This window comes from Pangasianodon hypophthalmus, chromosome 25 (assembly GCF_027358585.1).
Source record: "Pangasianodon hypophthalmus isolate fPanHyp1 chromosome 25, fPanHyp1.pri, whole genome shotgun sequence".
In the NCBI taxonomy this organism is placed as follows: Eukaryota; Metazoa; Chordata; class Actinopteri; order Siluriformes; family Pangasiidae; genus Pangasianodon; species Pangasianodon hypophthalmus.
This window is the reverse complement of record NC_069734.1, coordinates 8,633,140-8,655,005: the sequence shown is the minus strand read 5'-3', so window position 1 is coordinate 8,655,005 and position 21,866 is coordinate 8,633,140. Positions and strand designations below refer to the sequence as shown.

The following is a 21,866-nucleotide window of genomic DNA, read 5'->3' as shown; positions in this document are numbered from 1 at the left end:
AAACTATTTTAAAGCAAGATGTACGTTCTTTACTATAATAAAGGAACCATTACTGCATGAAGTTAGATGGCATGGTAGTGTAGCAAGTAGCATTAGCACCTTGGGTTTCCTCCCTCTTCCCAAAAAACATGGCAGTATGTGGATTGGGCAAGGTAAAGTCCTACTAGGTCTGAATGAGTGCATGAATGCGTGTGTATACGTTGCCCTGTCATGAACCGGCGTTTCATCCAAGGTGTGTTCCAGGGTAAGCTCCAGCTCCACTGCAACCCTTATAAGGATAAAGCGGATGACTACTGAAAGTGAGTATTGCATAAAAGTTCAAGTGCATATTTATATAACATTGATATTTAGTGATAACGTTAACACATTACCTCGATTTTTATTTTTAATCTATTATTAAATTACATTTTTAGACCTCAGCTCCAGTCTTATGGCCTCACTGTCCTGTAAAGCAGTGACCTGGAGTTGATCTGAACCTTTCATATACCTGTGTTCAAATTGCTTAATTAATGTATTTATTAAGTAAGGAATAAAACATGATGCAATGTGCTGTTATAGGAAAATAATCAACGACAAGCTGGTGTAATGCAGCCTGATACAAACTTTCTATTACACTACATCCTGAAGAATTTATTTATTAATGACACTTCATACTTTTTATCCATTTATAGTTACTTGTAATCTTGCGGAATATCTGCGAAACAACTAGGCACTGTTATTACTTACATTAAAACAGGTAAACAGTTGTTCCCTCACCTGCTTGTTTTTAAGGAAGTGATAAAAAAAAAGGTTGTCTTGTTACCAGGAAACCACAAAGCGCAAAGTCTTGAAGACTTTTCCGTGACAGAAGAATCTTTGCCTTTGACTGAAAAATCTTTGCCAGAAAAAGCTTCACCTCTGACTGTTCCAAAGTGCCAAGATGTGATTTACTACAAAGAGCATCAGCGAGGCCTTTCTTACACTTTCTAAAATCCAACACAGCCAAGTCTTCACAGTTGAGAAAGTCGATCAACTGGATAGAAGCACAGTGAAGATGCTGAACTTTGCTCCTGTGTGAAATGGGAAAGTTAAGCTCTGTGGATTTGACTCCTGGGGCTTCCAGTTTTTGCAGACCACCAAAAAATAATGACACGTTCAGAAGGTTGATGTCATTGTTCAGTTTTTAATACCAAAAATACAAGTCATAACATTTTACAGTCTATGAAGTGTAAATAAATAAACGAACGGAACACTAGGTTTGTGAAATATGGCCCTGCACGACCACTACAATATGAACTTGAAAAATAGTGCTGAAAGGCATTAACAATGTTAAAGTCTACTGTGCTCTTCCTCCTTTGGCAGCATTACAAACTTCTGATGATAACCTTTCCATTACTCAGGACTACAGTAGAAGAGGATCATTTTTGATACGCTTTGGCTAGGTGATACTCCTTTTTTTGTTTGTTTGTTTTTTTTTGTTTTTCCCCCTGTAGTGTGTTTACAAGTTGCCTTAAAATAGAAATTCTTAAAAAATATATCAGTATATACACAGTCAGTGATGTATAAAGCCATACTACAGTACCATGTGTCAATACACTGCAGAAATTATGAGAACAAAATCCTAGAGTCAAGGCCTAATTCAGTCGCAACCAGTTACGGGGCAACATTTGGCTTAAATTTAAAAGGGAACTAATCAGGAGTAAAAATGGAAGGCACAACTTACTGAGCACCCATGTTCGGAGATTTTTTAGAAAATGTGATGCATGGTATGTAGGTATGCGAGTTCAGTGGGTGCAGAATTGAAGCTAAATACACAAATAATGGCAAAGGTTATTTGATCTCCAAAAACCATACGAAACTAGCTATACTTTCACTTTCCTCTGCTTCCTCCACCTTCTCCTACAGTCTATATAGATTAATAAGCTGTTCCATTATTAACGAGAACTGCAAAACAGCAAATTGCATTCAGAATGCATACACTCAACATCTGATTGCATCTACATCGCTTGACTGGATGTATGCGTGTTAAAAACCAAATGGGAAAGCAATTCCGAAACGTACAAGGTTTCCGAGCATCCCAGCTAAACTCAAATTACTGTGATTAAAATGCACAATGAGCTCAAGTGATTGCATGCTCCACATGCATACTAAGTCATTATCTTTCTGATGCATGCTCTTCCGTCTGTAAATTAGGCTGAGATATTCATAATTTGGCGTGCTAGAGAGATATTCTTACATAAAATAATTTACTTTGCTTGATACATTGTTCTCCCCAAATGCAATCTCAAAGCCCATGAATTATGGATTTCATTTTTCTTAACTGTTGGCATGAAATCAATAAAGGTATGCAAATTATCCCTTGGTAACATAAGACTAATTTTATCAAGTTGAAGTTTTTGGGAACATTTTGACCAGAGGTAGCCATCAATGTTTAAAAGTCGTACAGAAACATTTTATATATAAATAATCATTTGTGGCCTATCAATTGTAAAAATCACATCATAAATTTTAAATGTAAACTAAAAAAAAAAAACGAAGGAAAAAGTCAAGTTTCTGTATTTGTTTACATACAAAAGGAAGAACTTAGCATTAAGCTATGTTACTAGTAAGACAATGGTGTCCTATGAAAGAAAACGGAAATATCTTTTAATAAATGTTACTTATATTACAATACATCACCATATCCAATGCACAAGTCTTTAAATGGTCGTGTTATAATCCCTCACGGTTAATGTATGACATTGTACTTGGCTTTCGCTGCAGTATTCGTCTTGGATGGAGTTTTATTACCTGATTGTTTTTGGACCAGTGACCATTAGAATGTCTTGTGACTGTGTATTTAAACAGTACTAGCAGATAAACACACACATCCAACTGGCTTATCTGTAGGTTTAAGATACATTCCTGAAGTGACGCTTCTTTCACTCCAAATGACCCGAAGAAAGCGTCAATAGCACCAAAAAAAGAACGGATTTGCATCAATCCGTTCTCTTTCTGTGAGCATAACGGAAGGGTACATGCAAAGATATAAATTATCGTGATAAATATTAACACAAATATTGACAAACGAGAAGGCAATTAACCTATACTTTTTCCTTTCTTCCCTTACCATGAAGACTATATAAACAATACTGATAAATAAAATTACAATGAAGTAGAGAAGCTGCCCTGTGGATGATTAACCAGAAAGATCTTCATGTATACCATGTAAAAAAGTGGCTTCATGAGGTATGAAATGCCATTCAGTCGAAAATATTCACCTATAATATTACAATATGAAATGTTTCCTTGGTTAATTTTAAAAACCAGTCTGAAAACATTTCAGAAGAAACATTTGAATCTTGAATTATGTTTGAACAAACCTTAATGACATCGAGAAAGAGAAGAAAGGGGAAAGAAAAGATACAATAAGAGTGCAGAAATTCTGTATCTGTAAAGCAGTGTATCAAAAGCATTAAAGAAAAAAAAATGTGCAAAAAAAGTTACTGGCTCTAATTTTAAGAGATTTACTGTATGTGTGTACACTGATTTCCCTCACTGCGCTGGGCTGGCCTCAGAAGCCTGGCTTCCCTGCTGCTCCTTGCTCAGCATGATGCTGAAGATGTCGTGCTCCTTCATGTGCTCCATCAGCTGTTCTTTACTGGTGGACTCGAAGCCGCAGATGCAGCAGCAGAAGAGCAGCACGCAGTACTCCATGCCTGCTGGCGGAAGCCCTGTGCCTCCTTTCCTCACCGATACCCCCAGCATTCTCGGGGCTGAAGGAGGCGATGTCTTCTCCTTCTGGCTCAGAATGATGTATGGACGGTCTATGGATGGATCCGGGCCTGATTTTGAAGGCACAACAGGAGACCTTATGGCCGGGACAGAGAAAGAGTGAGAGAAGGATGAAAACGAGGATGTCTCTGAAGGTTTTAAGTCATTCTACTTAAAGGTCATTCTACAAGTCTAATATCTGTAAAACAAGTCATCTGAACTGGGCTTTACAAGTGCTGCCCTGACATCTCAACATTCATAATCCTACATGATCATCAATGATGTTATTTTAAGTAAGGTTAAACAATATACCACAGCACTATTCCTCGAATTCTCAAATCTGACTGGTGATTCATTTTCTACACCAGAGGCTCTGACGGTCATTCTGACTGTAATTCAAATCACAGGTGTATATTAATGCATTCAACTCTAATATATTAATGTTACTATAGAAACAACCCATTCACCTGGACTTGCATGTTGGACGCTTTACATAATCTAAGCTAAATAATAAACTTATTAAAAGGTTTTCTATTTACCAAAAAACACCACATATAATCTTTGATATAGTGACCTTTTTTTTTGTAAAGAGATGTTTATTTAACATTCAGGGAAGGAGTCTCCAGTGTCAGTACTTGGTAAAAGGCAGTATGTTTTCTACCACCTTAAAGTCTTCATGACAGACCTTTGCACAGTTTTTTTTTTTGTCTTATTAACTTCAAGAGAGAGGAAAAAAAAGAGGCTGATGAGGGAATGACTCTTTATAGCTGTTAACATTTAGTGATAACAGGAACTAACTTGCCTCACAGACACTCCACAACATGCTGTGTAGCTATAAAATGGTCTTTAATCTTTAATAGATGAAAAAGTGTAATCACTGATAAATTGCTGTGGTATAAGAGGAATAAAACACTTCAGGATGTGCTGCTGCTACTAGAAAATAACTGGGATGATAAGAGTAACTGTAACAGTTACTATAACAGCATGTCGCATCCTGTTCTATTCTTTATCCAACACATTATTTTTGTAGTGTGTGTTATTCCACTTATACCACAGCTATTTGCCAAGCATTACAATGTTTACGACACGTCTGCATTTTAACAGTTTATAGTTAACTTTAATGTTGTGGAACGTCCGAGAGACACGTTAGTTTCCTTTCTCGCCTACGTTATAGCAGAGATAAACAGACATTCCCTCATCAGCCTTGCTCGTTCGCACACACTCTCTCTCTCTCTCCCCCCCAAACACACACACACACACACACACACATACACATACACACACACACACAAAGCACAGCCTGTCATTTTACAGAGAAACTGGAAACTGGTTGTGTGTTCTTACTGAACTGAAACTTCTTCCATAAACGTTACATAAACGTCTGCGAACAAAAAACTTCACCGCATGAACGATTATAAGAATTACTTTGTTTTAAATCCGCTTATTATTAGCCTTAGATTATGTGGTGTGTCCGCTGTACAAGTCCCTGTGTCTGAGCTGTTACTGTAGAAACAATAATATATTAGAACAAGTGCATTAATATTAACATTCAGGTTACAGCCAGAACTACCTGTGCTTATGTATGAAAAGAATGCACACCTTCTGACCAATCAGATTCGAGCATTCAACTGTCCTGTGGTATAATTATTTTTACTGAAACTTAGTTTTCTAAATGCATCATGCCTGAGTGTTCAGGATGTTCATAACATTGCCAGTATCTCTCTAATGATACTACAATATGGACTAGCTTCTAAAATGTACAAGCACAATTACAGGTCTACAAATAATTCATGACAGCAACTCTATTCTATTAAAGCATTATGGACTATAATCAGGACTTGCTGTAGAATTATGGGATGAAAGATCAGACATCCGCACCCGTTTGATTGGCTTACTGGCACAGCATGAGGTCTTGAGTGCAGTGATACAAGACATATCATCAAGCTCAAAATTAACAGCCAGCAGTAGCTCGCTGCTATTTTCTTATATGTCAGTTTCACTTTGGAGAAACAGATGTCTAATCATTTCTGTTCTCGTTGACACTTCTGGAATCCTAGCAGACGTACCCAAGTTTATTTTACATGTTCCCATACACCAGCATGCTTTACTGAAAAAGTTAAAAGTTATAGACTTCCAAGTGTCGTAGTTATGTTTAAGTCCCTGGTCAATATCGGTTTATGTATTTAATGTCAAGATGTTTAGATCATTAAGCACAAACTTTCCTATCGTTTAAAAATCTAAACTAACCATAGATGAGGACGATTAAACAAAGTGACTTCTTAAATACAGCAAAGCAGAGCTACTCGACAGATGAGCCACAAACAGCCACAAGCAAGCAAAATTGCTTCGTAGACTGGTACAGAAAAACAATCTTGCTGAAATGAGGCAAGCAAAGCAATTACTGAAGATAAACGAATGAATGAGAGTTTCTGCTTTTTCATTGCTGCGTTACTCAGTCTTTTGTTCTGTCGCATCGCAGAATGCGGCAGGTGGAATAGGTGTTAATCTCCGACAGCAAAGAGTAGCATGCAGATAGCGCTGTTCAAGTCTTCTAAGATAAGCCAAACACTATACATGCTCAAACGGCCATCTAACTCTTTGTCACGCTCCTTTTAGACTATTAGACAACAGGTTCTGTTTGATATCGGGCAGCGGTGGCTGAATGCAGGCTCTGAGTTACTGATCAGAAGGTCGGGGGTTCAAGCCCCAGCACTGTCAAGCTGCTGCTGTTGGGCACTTGAGCAAGGCCCTTAACCACATCTGCTCCAGGGGTGCTGTATCATGGCCGACCCTGCACTCTGACCTCAGCTTCCTAGCAAGCTGGGATATGCGAAAAACTGCATTTCATTGCCTCTATACTTGTACTCTGCACAATGACAATAAAGTTGAATCTAATCTAATCTAATATCTTATTCGTGTGCGCTCATGTTACTGTGCAGTTTAACCCATAGGCTGATTTATTAACTGCTCTTGGTTTCATGTCTCTGTGGTAAGCTTGAGTAGAAATCAGATTTGGTTTGACTAGGTTATTAAAATACAGGAAAAACAGTAGTCAGATAGCCCATCTGCCCTGCAGTAGATGCATCTCTACTACACACTATGTCCTCGGACAAAATTATAAGCATGTCAGACATGAAACCAGAACTTAAACTGTAGCGGTACTGATCTTCCTCAGAATAAGCTACAATGCTACAGATTGACTGCAATATAATGATATATGTAATAATAACAACTATATATAATATACAAATATTATATAGCTATATAATAACAACTATATTTAAATGCTGATATACATATATACATACACACACACACACATATATATGTATATATATATATATATATATATATATATATATATATATATATATATATATATACATAAAAAGCAGTGAAGTAACCACAAACAATTCAAGGTGACACTCACCGGCTGCTTTGAGAGATGGCCTCATTGATGGCCTTGTTCACTTGTTCATAGTTATAGTTCTGATCCCCAGCGTGTTTCCACATGTGGGACTTGAGGGATGGAGGATGACTGCACACGTATCCACAGAGGGAGCACCTGAGCGGAAAAGACGAAGAAGAATGAAATCAATTTTTCATCTTTACATCTATATATCTGATTGTTTACCTTTACTAGATTGACACACTGTTTAGTACACTAGCATGAGTCTTTCAGAAGTAGCATAGGGTAAACAACTAACTATAGGAAACAACAGAACACGAAAATTTGTAAGAACAAGATGGGGGAACTGTGTAGCTGAGTTTCATCTGTACACTGTATAAATCAGTGTTACCTTATGCTGTTTCTCTATATTTAGCAATAACTCAGCCGTATCTGTGTGACCTTCACATCTGTTCACTATGATACATATCCACTTCGTTTGCTTTGTGGCAAACTAAGATAAATTGCCAGAGGAGGACAAATGTTAAATTCATTAGCTAGTCCACCAGGCAAATAAAAGCTCCAGTGTGCTGCACGGTCCCAAGTTTTGGTTGTCTGGAAACCTAATTGACTAGGATAAAAAAATGGCAGCTAATGTAACATAATAACATGTGGTGAGTTAGTTAGCAGGTTAAGTCCATTAAGTCCTCTGGGTGTTGAACCTACTTATCCAGGCTACTGATTCTCCACCCCTAATTATAAATTTTGGTCACGTGATACAAGACAGGCCAGACACAGTGACGTTAAATAGCATGAGAATGTTTCCTGGGTGTCTGTTTACTACAGTAGATCACCATGCCAGGAACAGGTAACATCTAAGCATTTGTTGCAATAAAGTTGCAAATAACGTGCAACAGCTTACAGCATTTCATGCAGCTCAGTATCTGCTGTCCTGTCTCGTTACTGACACTTTATTGTTTCGGTATAATTGTATGAGAAAAGCATTAGGTAAATAAAAAAAGATGACAAATGCATCCATTTGACCTGCCACTCACGTACCGTTTTTAAGCAGCTATACAGAATTCTGCATGCTAACAATTTCCCGCGATTAGATGTGTCGGTTTGATTGACATGAGCGAGGATGGCCGTTCTTTCCACCCAGACAGCAGAACCAATTATTTCCTCTTGGAATCCCCAGTCGTGGATAGTTAGGTCATGATTCAAACTCTCCATCTCCCGACATTAAAGCAAAAGCTTTGACTGTTGAGCCCCTTGAGAGTTCAGGGGTATAAAAGCAGTTGACTTCTCTCTATCGGCTTTGTGCCGTGTTGCTCACCTGTACTGCTCGAGCAGCTGCACAGCCTGGTGCTCCTGTGGGTGTCTCTTCATGTGGCTCTTCAGGCTGTTCATGTTGGTGGTGGCGAAGTCGCAGCTGCAGCACCTGCGGCGGATCAGAGTGGACATATAAAAACACTTCTAAAAACAGAAAACTGCCTCCCTCCAACGGGGCTGCGACTACTCCCAGTGTGTATCTGGGGCTGGTTTTTTGATGCGTGCTTATTTGCAAGGCTGGCTGCGATGTGAACAATCACCCCGCAGCTCTGCATCTGAAGTAAGAGGCCATTTGTATGGAGTCTGAGCTCAAAGAGTGGCGTTCAGGCAAGTGTTAGTTGAAAGGGGCGCACATCTCTGAGGGGCTGTTTGAAGTAGGAGTAGGTTAGAGGAGCGGAATGGCTGAGAGACAACTCCACGCGCTCAAAGAGGCCCTGCTGAGACCTGGAAAAAGTACAAGTGTGTGTGTGTGTACAGATCTTTCACACCCACACCTAATACCAAAGAAAGCGCTCTGCTCTCTTACTTACACTGAGTGAATCATTTAAACACATCAGGTAAATTAAACTTAAGCTTTACTGCCCTCTTGTGGTAAAAGCTGATATTCTAGCATTTACACACGCTTTGTCACCATGTGAACCCCGACAAAAGGGATTTAATGGGTTTCATCTGCAATTCACCCACTTGATGAACGCTTTAATTTTTTTTCTGCTATAGAGGACAGAAAATCATCGTGCTGTCTGCCACTTCCACTGCATCCCACTCAACACGCAGTGCTCAGGCGAGTGCTAGTTGAAAGGGCTACGCGTCTCTGAGGGGCTGTTTGAAGTAGGCGTAGGTGAGAGAAGCAAAATGGCTGAGAGATGTCTGCATGTGTAAATAGGCCCTGCTAAGAGCCCGAGAACGAGATCCACTATGTGTGTGTGTGTGTGTGTGTGTGTGTGTGTGTGTGTGAAGATCTTTCTTTCCACATCTAATACCACACTGGGAAGGGGCTGTGTTTTAATCATGACCATGTTGTTTCATTCATTCATTTTCAGTAACTGGTTCAGCAACAGGGTTGCAGTGGATCCGGAGCCTAGGCTAGTGAAGCAGAAAGACACAACGGATTTGCAGGGCTTGTCCATTTTGGCTTCCTGAATTTATAAAATACTATCAGCTTAGCTAAAGTTAGATAACTGGCCAACAAGACACTGACTAACATCGACTTTGGTGCAGTAAATCTCAAGCTGTGTATATTGTGTTTCTTTGATTTAAAAGACTAACCTTCACTTAATGATTTAATCTTTGTTTTTATTTAAGGCTAATCATAAAACATGTGAATGAATACTAGCTTACACAGTTCCCTCATAAATTAGCTGAACATTGATATTTTAATTAGAAATAACAGTATAAATTAAAATAACTGCCCCACTTGAGCCATTTTCATGCATCTCTACCACTTTGTAAGCTACACACACCCACACACACACACACAAAACTCCCCCTGAAATGTTTAATAAATTAAATTTAGGCTTTACTGCCCTCCTGTGGTTGAATGCTGCTCTTACACACACCCATGCTCCCCATGTGAAACCCAGTGAAAGCTTTTTAACGGATTTAATCCGCATTCAGCTTGTAAACACTTTAACAATCTGCTATACACATATACAATCTGCTATATATACATTGGCTATGTCATGGTTTTTGGAAGTCACTGTTATACTCCCTGATGTGCTGATGTACTGGCTTTAGAGAGAGAGAAAAAAAAAAGTTTCCCAGTGCTGCTGAGAGAGCTGATACACACCTGTAGGGTTTGTCTGAACTGTGAATCCTGCGATGGTTCCGCACTCCAACGTAGGTAGAGCTGGTGTAGTCACACATGTCACATTTATACACTTTCGGCTCGCTGACACAGTCTGCAGGAAAAATACACACAAAGACATACACACAAACATGAGCACCTCTATGCAGGGCTTTATGATTGATAACATGCCAAAAAATCCTCCGACATTTTATTTCTAAAAATCAAGTACAAGAAAGAACATGTCTAAATATGAGCATTGACTGATCACTTAAAATGTAAAATTTAGAGTAAAAAAAAAATAAAGTTTCATGTGGACAGGATAATAAATTGCAAATGTTTCCACCAGTTTCAGAGGCGAACCATCATGTCATCAGAACTGGAAGTGTAATGAGCAGTAGGACTGGGCAATGTCACAAGTCATACCATAGCATTCTTCAGTTCTTGATTCTGACTGGTCAGAAGGTGTTGATTAATTTTCTATAACACCACACCTCGAACAGTATTTCTAGCTGCAAGGCAAATCTATTGTTTGTATAGGAAGAACTAATTCACAGGAACTTTATAAACCTAATAATAAAAAGATTTTTTTAAATTTTTAAAAAGTGTAAAAAAAAGTATAATTGTTAATATGAAGCTTTCTGTAAGAAAACATTTATTTAACATTTAGGGAAGGAGTCTCCAGTGTCAGCAGTTGTACCAGTAAGTCTTCCATCACAGGAAAGTCTTTAGGACAGTGCAGTCAGGGGGAAGAAGAAGAAGAAGAAGAAGAAGAGGGGAAGAAGAAAAAAAAAAAAAAGGTTGAAGAGGGAAGGGTTGTTATAACGCAAGTTATAACAGGCTCTAACTTGTCTCTTGGACGTTCCAGAATATTAAATGTAACTATAAAAAGTTCAAAAGCATGTATTGTTTATTGACAAACTGAAAATTGTAATCACTGGAAAATGGGATATGGTACAAGAGGAATAAAACACTTCAGGATGTGCTGTTATAGGAAAATCATCAACTTTGGGGTAATGCATCACACCAGCCCGGTGTTGATTATTTTCCAATACTAGCAAGCCAGGCTCTGTTTTATTTCCCATTATATCATTATTGTATCATTATATGATATTTTTGTCATATTGCCTAACGACCAGTGTAAAAACATCAAACGGATGACTTCACAAGTTGTACATTTGACTTTGGGAGCATTTTACCACCCAAAGCTAAACATTTCAATGTCTACATACCAGGGTTGCACAATATATGGAAATTATCGAAATATCACGATATGCATATCACAAAAACTTGGATAACTGAATGAGTTTAATACTTCAAAAAGTTACGAAAAGTCAAAGTTTCAGGGTGATGCAGATAGCACAGAATGCTTTCTTTTCCTCAAAAGGACATGAAACATATGCTGGTTATGTCAATTTCAGTTTTTAAATATATCTAAATATATATACATAAATATAATTTCAATTGGTTATACTTATAGCATTATGGTAACACATATCGCATTATTTAGCAAGCTATCGCGTATCACATTTTTCGTTAAGATCATGTATCCCTACTACATACAGAACAAGGATATCATCATAGTCAATGATTGGATGATAGGCACATTATTTTATTGTTGAGTGTGTAGCTCCTTAAAGAAAACTGTTAGAATTGGTAATTAGGCTTTGAAATGGTTATTTTTTTTCATTGCACTATTAACTTAGCTATATTTGAATCCTCCCTGCACTGTTCATGCTGTAGTAACCTGAGCTTCTCAAGCTGTTGCTGTGGTAACAGAATGACACTGCACTCAAATCCCTGATGGCACCACAACCTGGTTACTGACCACCAGCATTTAAATTCAGGAGCTGCACCTTTTGTCTTGTTTTTTTTTTTTTTTTTTGGGGGGGGGGTCTCTATGCTATAATGGTGTGAGTCTCACCCTCATCAATCATCTTTTCAGACTCGTCCATGTTCGCTTTGGTTTCGCCAACAGGCGTGAGGGCTGCCGCGGTGTCACTTATTCCGTGTTGCTCTCTCTCGTGGTTCCTCAGCTGACTCTGAAAGTGGAATTAAAAAAAATAAATAATTCAGAGATTCATCACAGGCAGTGTATTAATAAATACATAGTGGAGACAAAAGGCCCGCATCTCCACATTTAGAAATGGCAAACTTTATAATAGGATTAACTTCCACTGCTGTGTGTAGGGCTTGGAGAGCTTCTATTTTAGCACTTTCAAGGTAATTACACAAATTAACAATTAAACTCTAAGTCCAAAAAGAAATTACGGAGCAAAGAGAGGCAGAAACGCTATACTTTCACCTTTAACTAACAATATAGTTGTTCAGCGTTAAAGTGACTATAGCCACAAAAACACATACAGTGTCAATTTATGGTAAAGAATATAATTATACACCCCAAGCAAGGGGATGCTTGTAATATATAAATTGGTGCTTGTAATTCATTAATTATGACAAGGTGATCTGTTCTATAGTCTGAGAATCCTTACAGCATGACAATAATAACTGTGACCTTGTGTCGGAAAATATGCTTTTTGTCATTACAAATATGAGACCATAATCTTTTCAAAGACTGTTGGAAAATGCTGCTAGATAATCTGCCAACATTACACTAGCTGTCAGTTTTTAATCTGCATTGTTTTACTTCAGTGTCATAATGACTCTATAGGCAATTTGGCACAAATAGATAACAAAGATACTATATTTTTGCACTAACTTTATGTGTGTTGCCAATAATGTTACCACAATCAGTTTAATTGTCCAGCCAGTTTGAGCTGAACTGGAAACCGCTCATAATAGTGCTATCATTTGATACTCATTGAAGGAATCAGACAGAATCTGCCAATGTGTCTGTATTCTACAGACTGTTATTTAACCCACCTATGATGGAAAAAATAATTCTCTCTTTTGTCTTCCCCAGAATTATGAACCTTACAAACCTTAAAAACATGACTTTAGAAATCATCTGTATGAATTCTGCAGAAGCAGAAAAATCAATACATCTTCCCACTTCAGAACAGCACTGCCCACTAATGCAGAAATAAAACCCACCACAGGTGGCATAAACTTTTGCAGCCTAGAACTGCCATAATAAAAAAAAATGCAATAATATGATTTCTTTAAATAATAAAAGGCTGGAAAAAAGCTAGCACTGAAAATGTAAGTAAGGAAGAATCGGTACTGATGACCATCTCAGTCCCAGGTTTAGAGTAAAGTGCGTCAAGGCTTTTTAAATATTTAATTTATAACTAATCAACACCTGTATATACCAGCATAAATATTATCAATGAGTAAAATTAATGTCCAATATGAATCAACATCTTAATGAACATGTCTGACTATGTTAAGTGGCAAAATTCAGAACAGAGGCTGAATAGCAGGTGCCAATATTTATACCTGGAGACCAGAGTTCAATAAGTTATTAACATTTAGCAACAAGCTGTAATTTAACTGTATTCAATCCATGACTAAACAGTCAGTATAGGTGTATTTAGTTATCATTTATAAACAAATATCAATTAATACACATGTTAACTTCCTTTGTTAACATCATTTATGGTTTATTATTGCTGAAGTGCATGGTCTGTTAATGTTAATGAAGAAAATAATGGTAGTTAAGGGATCTTAATGCAAAGCATTACTACTGTACTTGAAAGATTACTTTTAATGGGGATGACTTTTTAATCTTACTTGAGTAAATATATAAAGACACATGGGAGCTGGGTTCTGCCCCACACAGCATTTGGCTCCATGTCTAATCTAATAGACTCCCTGCTGTACTGGGAGGTGATGCGCTGAAGTTTTTCTAATAAATCTGGATACTTACATATGCTCAGATAAAAAGCAGCTTTCAGAAGCAATCACTTGGTTAAAAACCTAACATAGCTGAGCTTAAAGTCACCCAAAACATGTTTTGAAATCATACATATCTCTCGATACTGAATAGTATATTACTTAATATATTACTTGTGGACAATCGGGTAAAAGTGTAAGTACTTCGGCAGCTTTTTCGCATCAGGAAATCACATTAATTGGAAACTGAGCATTAATTGGAAATTCCCCCAACCCTACACATACTGCATGGCCTTCATTTGCATATTGGAACATGATAGGCTGCTACATTCTATGAGGCAATAATGTTTCTTTAAAAAAGCAGTACAGTTTTTTGCACTTTGACCAGTGCTGCACATTAAATTCATATTAAAAAGCTTAAAAAAAAAAAGACATTTTACAAAGTTTAGGGTGACTTTAAAAGCAGACATAAAAATCTTTAATAACATATTCTTAGGAAAAAGAGTTTCTCACAGCTTCCTTGGATAGTTCAGATCTAGAGCCCTTGGTCTCTTTGCTTACTAAAGGGTTCTACACAGAATCTTCAATGTTCCCCTGCAGAACTAGCAAAAGAGTGTACTATGGGTCTTATATGCTACTAATCTTGGATTCAGTATAAAACTTTTCCGTCATGCACAATCACCTTATAGTGAAAAATCTCGTTGCAGTGCTTGCACTGGTACATGCGGCTCTTGCGGTGGTGGATCATATGGCTCTCCAGATCATCGCTGTCAGAGGCAATGTGCTCGCAGATGGGGCATTGGTAAGGCTGCCTCTGCCTGTGAACACGCAGGTGCTGCTTGACGTAGCCCTTGTTGCCACTGCTGAAAAGGCACAGACGGCAGCGGTAGGGTCTGTCACTCCCAGCAACGTACTCCACCAGATCAGCTTCTGTGGAGGAAGAATCACCTGCCACATCCACCTCCCCTGTAGCCATACTGCCATTCAGAATCTGCGGATTGTCCTGTAGCTCCTTTAGAATGTCTTCATCGGAGGCATTCTGATCCGACCTTTCTCGTAGCCGTTCAATGACAGTCAGTAAAGATGTGCTGATACCAGCTTTTGAAGGTCCTTCCAACATTAATTTTTCCCTGGAACCCTGGCTGAGGTTCAGAAGGGTGGCTGACCCTGGCCTCCCAGCCACCAGCTCTGCTGAAGGTACCTTTGTGTTGGATACAGCAGAAGCAGCAGACAGATCAAGTATTTTCTGGCCTGTGTCAGAGATCACACTCGAAGTGGCCTTAACAGCAGACTTGTTCAACTCCGGAGCTCTCAATGGCATAGCCACAAGGGCTTCAGCCGCCAAAGAGTGCAACCGCAAGCACTCCGAATGTGTCCTCCTACGAGCTGGAGGCAGATTCTCAACCGGAGGTGGATCAGACTCTTGACTCTCCATTTCCTGATGCTCGTCACTGCCATTCCAGTCAATCAGAACCTGCTCCTCACAGTACATGGGGTGAGATTGGCTCTCAATTCCCACCTCCTGGGAAGCTAGTAGGGTCTTGTATCCAGCCACCTCTGGGCTCAGGAGCAGAGGCTTGCTGGCTACAGGTTCTTCAGTGCAGGGCAGCCTCTCCACAATGACGTTGACATGGCCGGCACTGTTTCCACTGGAGCTGATTATCTTCTGTACTGAAGACAACAAGCTGTCAGTGTTAGTCTGCTGGTTTTCTGTCTCCAACTCCAGCTCCATCTGCGCCTCGGGAGTCACTTGAACCTCTCCTGGGGGCTCCTCTGACAGAGCTCCTTCGACAGAGAAAACATTGTGCATAGGGTTGTCAAGCTCCTCCACTCTCTCTGCCACCACATCACCCTCACATTTCACATTTGTTGATGCACACAGTTCCAGCTGAATGGAGGTGGCACTGCGCAGAACCTGAGCTTGTTCTCCAACAGGTGCAAGAACCACAATAGCCTCCTGCTTTTTACACTGCTCTAAGGATGGGTTTCTGTTCAGGTTATAAAAAGGGTGAGCCTCATGCTGGTCAGTATCATCTTCGAATATAGGATATGAGCAGTCCACCAGGCCAGCATGCTTCCAGGCATGCGTTTTCAAATTTCGCTGCTGCCCGCATTCATAACTGCATATCAGGCAGCGATACCGACCTTGCTCATAGCTGTACCACTTCTTAGGGGCTCCTGGCATTTTCTCTGATTCAGTCTCAGATTTCACGGTGGAGAACCCCATTCTTCCCTGCAGATTTCCTTTTACTGTCTGCTGCTCTGCAGGGGACCTCTTGGCGCAGTCGCTATCCTCAAAGTGGAGCCTGATATGCGCTTCTAGCTCCTCCTGATGGTTGGAAGTAAAACAACACTCCGAGCACATGAGAATGAGATCATTGTGCTGCTCATCATGCTGCTTCATGTGCTCTTTCAAAGCACTCAGTGTGGGAGAAAGGAAGCGACACAGGCTGCACTGGTAGCAGGTAACCATGCGGGCACTTCTGTTAATAAGGTCCTGCTCTTTGATGGGCACTGATGCAAAACTGAGATCCTGGCACTCCTCTCCATGCTCCCTGGTTCTTTTGGATGGTGAAACCCCTCCACTGCCCTCTCTGCTATCCGCCACCATCACTGAGGCACAAGTCATGGAAGGACGCTTTTTTCCAGAGAGAGTGCATCGCCTGGGCCGTTTCTCCACTATCTTACTGAGCTTCTCAATCACTTGGATGAGAGAATCTGCAGCCTGCTTGTGCTGCTCCTGCTCTTCTTCCACATCATGAATGTGTGAATCAGGGATGAAGACATCTTGATGATCCCTGGAGCAAGGGACTAGGATGGCAACCCCACTGCTGTCCTCCATACCTAAGTACATCAAAAGCAATACATCAATAACATTTCCCAATTGAAATTTTTAAAGTCAAATGTATAAAAGCATTCATAAAAACAATACAAGTGTCTAATATCCTCAAAGTGAATCATCTATTTTAAGCCAAATGCTGGATGTAGGAGGAATTGAGAGGTAAAACAATTCCACAATAACACAACACTTCAGTTGATAACTTAGCAAGGGTGGACAAAAAAAAATTTCTGCTGGTTGTTGGTCTTTCTAGCTATGGGCTTCAAGTGTTCTCTCCTTGCATCGAATATAAAAGATATTATTTGACTCTAGGCTGTGTCTTTATTTTTCTAAATCTGCGAGCTGACTGTGTAGTGAGCAGGAAAGTTATATGATGGCTTTGTGCTGGACTTCATGTTGCTTGGTTTAGTATGTTTTTCCATATAACTGTGTGTTCCTGATTCTGAAAAGATCTGTCATCCTTGCATATTACTTAATCCACCTAGTAAAATTCATTCTACCATCTGCCTCTTTGTGCCTCGGGTAGTGGCTCTGGTGCAGCAGGTGGTGTGATTCGGAACAAGCCGCTTGCGATATAGTTACAGCTAGCTGGATAAAGCTCTGTGTTACTGATCAGAAGGTCGTGGGTTCAAGCCCCACCAAACTTCTCCAGAGGCACTTTGTCATGGCTGACCCTGCACTCTGATCCCAAGTTCCTAACAAGCTAGGACACGCAAAGAAAGAATTTCATTGTACTCTACTGTATACGTGGCAGATAAAGAGATACAAAATCTGCTTGTTCCGTATTGCTAGTGAAATGTCAACCCATGCTTAACAATACACTGGCACAAACTGTTATATTTTATGTTATGAATAAATGTATGCCTTTGAGCACTCTAAAGAAAGTAACTCACTGTGCCTATTATCATTTTGATTTACTATTGTCATTACTTCAGTCAGTACATTTTTTTGTTCAGTTCTGCCAGGCTCCTGGTGTTCTAGGTTTTATTTACATTTAAATTTATTACATTTGGCAGATGCTCTTATCCAGAGCAACTTATATTTATCTCATTTCTTTATACAACCGAGCAGTTAAGGGCCTTGCTCAAGTGCCGGCAGTGGCAGCTTGGCAGCGCTGGGATCTGAACTCACTACTGTCTGATCAGAAGTGCAATGTCTTATCCACTGTGTTTCAGTCAGTATCTCAGTGTCCAGAGTTTGATCCCCCCCCCCAAACCTGATGGATATTCCCTGTTTAGTTACACAGATAGTGTGACGTATGATACTACGACATATGATACTGCAGACTGTTGTTTTGCAGTATTGCAGGATCCCCTATGTTGTAAAACCACATGTACAGTAGACAGTGTGTCGTTATATTCTCACAACATGGGAATGAAATACTCCAATTCCTACCCCTAATGGTGACAACTCCCTAACTGTAACGAGAACATCTGAGGTCAGCACTTCACAAACTTAAATATCATTCATTAGTTACTGCCTAGGAGAAGGCAGCTGTTTGCCTTAAGAGGTGTCTGACCCCGAGCAGATCAGCAGGAGCCTGGTTTAAAATACCCAATGCTATTATAGCATGTCTGTGATTTATCACACTGCATGAACGGTTTTGTGACTCATAGCATGACTTTCGTCCCGACTAAAGCGAGCTGGCTTTTTTGTTCCATTTGGTTTTAGGGTGTGCACTGTAAGCACCTGAACAGTTAATACACTTCAGATAAGCCATCAATATCTATCAGCCAAATGCAGTCACTCTGTGTTAGGAGGAAAGATTTGGTTTCCTACACTTTCCCACTCTGACCACAAAATATTCCTCAACTTCTGCTTTCATTGGGACGGCGGTGTGAAAGCAGGATTTCACTTCCTAATAACACACACACACACACACAGACACGTGTATCATAAAAACACATGGACCAAAATAGAGCCAGTAAAAAGCCATAGCCAGAGATTTAGCTGGATTTAGCTTAAAAGAAGTGGAATTTGAGCAGTATTTAGTGGGTTAGGCAGTAACAGAGCAGGGAAACATGTTTTAATGCTTTTTTTTTTTTTTTTTTTTTTAAAGTGTAGGCCAACGTTAAAGGATGGGACCTAAACTGCAGTAAAAGGACCAAATACAGAAACATAATAACAAAATGGCCAGGTTATTATTATTGTTTTCTGTATTTGGTCCTTTTAATGCAGTTTAGAGATACACTTCAATAGCACAAATGTTTTAAGATAACCAAAACATGTAGGTTTTGGTCCATTGCCATTCTGAGCGTCATCACAGATCTTTACAGAAATTCTAATGGTTTCCACTAAAAATACCATTACAAACCATCAGCTAACCATTACAACCAATGATCCTTAATGGTATCCACTAGACATAACATACCACCAACACAAGGCAACAAATGACCAGTACAGGCCCACAGGGACCATTAGAGTTTCCATTAAAACCATTACAATTCCCATTAAAACCATTACAAATTCTATGAAGGTTTCTATTCTGGTTTTTCAGCAGGAGTGCATGTTATCTGCTAAAAATAATTTCCAAAGATTTCTGAATCTCTAACAAGGTGTAGACATGTTTTGAGGTGATTTAGAAAGCAGTCAATGCCTTGAAATCAATTTCAGTTTGTAAGTGATTAACGCTAAAACGCCAAAAGTTTTCTGCTCTTAAGAACACCACGTCCCTAATAACCCTGAAGGTTTTTATGCCTTCTCTATCCGCCGAGCAGACACACATGGCGAGAATCTGGCTGTACTCCAAATGGCTCCTTACTCCCTATATAGGCGCACTACATAGGGTTCGATGGAACAGTTTCCACCCCCATGGTAGCGCACTACATATAAGGAGCGGAGGCGTTTGGGACTCCGTCTCTCCCACTGAAGCCCCGACAGTGTGGAAAATAAGACACTTAAACCACTGGCGTTGTTTAATAAACAGCTCGGAATCATGCGACTTTTATAAGCAGGCAGTCAGAGTTACTTACTGATGCGGCAACTCTGAGTGATCTTTGGCCCCCCGGCGCTTGTGATTCGCAGGTTTTACTCTCAGGCAGTAAAAAAAACTCTCTCACTTTTTTCTCACGCTGCGCTCAAAATGGCGAGAATGGAGCGCGGATCACGTGACACTGCTTGGTCAGGTGACCACACAAGAATGAGAACGTGACGTCAACCACGATGCCGCGTGTTTTCTTCCCCACCTACCTGTTTTCCGACAAGTCCCGCCTCCTCCTCTTTCACTGGCTTGTGATTGGACAGTGAAAACGTGAACATGACCTATTATCCAATCCTGGAGCAGATTTGAACTGGCTGCATTTCATGTACGCCATCTAGCTTTAATAGGGAATATCACACTTTAAAAAAAAGAAACGCTTGATTAACCGACACACCATAATTAGAAATCATTATGTATAGGCTGTTAGATTATGTGTGCAAAGGTTTTTGGTTTGGTGACACAAAGCAGACAACAGAAGATCATTACTCCTTTTTAATTGTCTTAACAATTAGAATCACAAGCATGCTCACTATACTTTCTTTCTCTTTCTTTCTTAGAGGTTTCTAATAAAAACAGCAAAATGGTATAACTGAGTTAAACCAATAATCAAACAAAGTATATACAAGTTTAACTGAAGTTTATTAAAATAATATAAAAGAGGTTTATTGTCTGGGATTTCACAGTATAGCCTCAGTACAGTGTGTGTGCTATAATATAAAATATAATATACTATATGTGCAATATGCATATGCTATTGTAGATAAAGAATCAGAGATGAGGTGTTGTGATGCCAAGTGCTTTATTCCTCTTATACCACAGCAATTTATCAATGATAATATATTATATTATATATTATAATATATATTATATATTATCATTGTTTGTGTGTGTGTATGTGTGTATGTGTATATATATATATATATATATATATATATATATATATATATATATATATATATATATATACACACACACACACACACAGTGCATAAATAATTGGACAGCTACACAATTTTCATAATTTTGCCTCTGTACACCACCACAATGGATTTGAAATGAAGCAGTCAAGATGTGATTGCAGTGTAGACTTTCAGTTTTAATTCAAGGGGTTTAACAAAAATATTGCATTAACTATTTAGGAATTACAGCCGTTGTTTCCCCTCCATTTTCACAGGCTCAAAAGTAACTGGACAAACTAACATAATTATAAATATAAGAATTATTTTTAAAACTTGGATCCAAATTCGTTGCAGTCAAGGACTCCCTGAAGTCTGGAACCCATGGACATCACCAAATGCTGAGGTCCCTCCCTTTACTGCAGCTGCCTTCAGTTGCTGCTTGTTTACGAGTCTTTCTGCCTCAGGTTTTGTCTTCAGTAAGGTCAGGTGAGGTCAAGTGACTGACATGGCCATTTAAAAACATTACATTTCTTTGCATTAAGAAGCTCTTGGGTTGTTTTCCCTGTATGTTTTATGTCATTATCCATCTGTACCTTTAAATACTTATATATATATATAAAATAGTGAACAGAACATGAAGCTTGTCAAACTGTGATGTGTCAAGGCAGTGAGCTGTACTTCCAGTGTTTACAGACGTAGGCTGTAAATGTGTATAGGTGTGGTGGATGACATACTTGTCCCCATGCTGAGTTCCTGTGGAAGCATCTGTCTTCCTCTGTGAAGAATGCAGGGACTTAAAGAATTAGAAAACAGTGTCTGTAAATTTTGTGACATATGTTAGACTCATTTGGGAAATGGGACTTCCTTGCATGTTTCACAGTAGTAAGTCTGGTTTTTGTCATCATCTCGAAGACGTTTTGACACACGTTCAAGAAGCATTGTTGGACAGAGAAGTCAACTGGACTGAATTTTCCAAAGCATTCAGCACAAAATGTTACAGTGCACATTATCTCGAACACTTTCTCTTGTAATTTTTTGATGATTTTAAGAAACTGAGCCCTAATCTGAAATAGGAGTCCATTTATAGGTCAAAGTACAACTCCAACACTAATCCACAA

General features: G+C 39.2%; 1 protein-coding gene across 1 annotated transcript; it reads right to left on the bottom strand.

Annotated features, from left to right (window-relative positions):
- Positions 1 to 1,142: 1,142 nt before the first annotated feature.
- On the bottom strand, positions 1,143 to 19,995 carry znf507 (zinc finger protein 507). Its single transcript, XM_026937654.3, has 7 exons — positions 19,842 to 19,995; positions 14,713 to 16,874; positions 12,160 to 12,277; positions 10,239 to 10,350; positions 8,457 to 8,561; positions 7,163 to 7,297; positions 1,143 to 3,829 (listed from the first exon to the last, which is right to left on the bottom strand). The coding sequence occupies exons 2-7, from the start codon at positions 16,870 to 16,872 to the stop codon at positions 3,514 to 3,516; spliced, it is 2,946 nt and encodes a 981-aa protein (XP_026793455.3). The 5' UTR covers positions 16,873 to 16,874; positions 19,842 to 19,995; the 3' UTR covers positions 1,143 to 3,513.
- Positions 19,996 to 21,866: the final 1,871 nt, after the last annotated feature.

Excerpts from the sequence above, each read along its gene's own strand:
- znf507 (XM_026937654.3), bottom strand. The coding sequence starts at position 16,872 with ATGGAGGACAGCAGTGGGGTTGCCATCCTAGTCCCTTGCTCCAGGGAT. Across the intron at positions 8,562-10,238 it reads AGTTCAGACAAACCCTACAG|GTGCTGCAGCTGCGACTTCG; the intron begins GTGTGTATCAGC and ends GATCCGCCGCAG. Across the intron at positions 7,298-8,456 it reads CAGCTGCTCGAGCAGTACAG|GTGCTCCCTCTGTGGATACG; the intron begins GTGAGCAACACG and ends TTTTCCGCTCAG.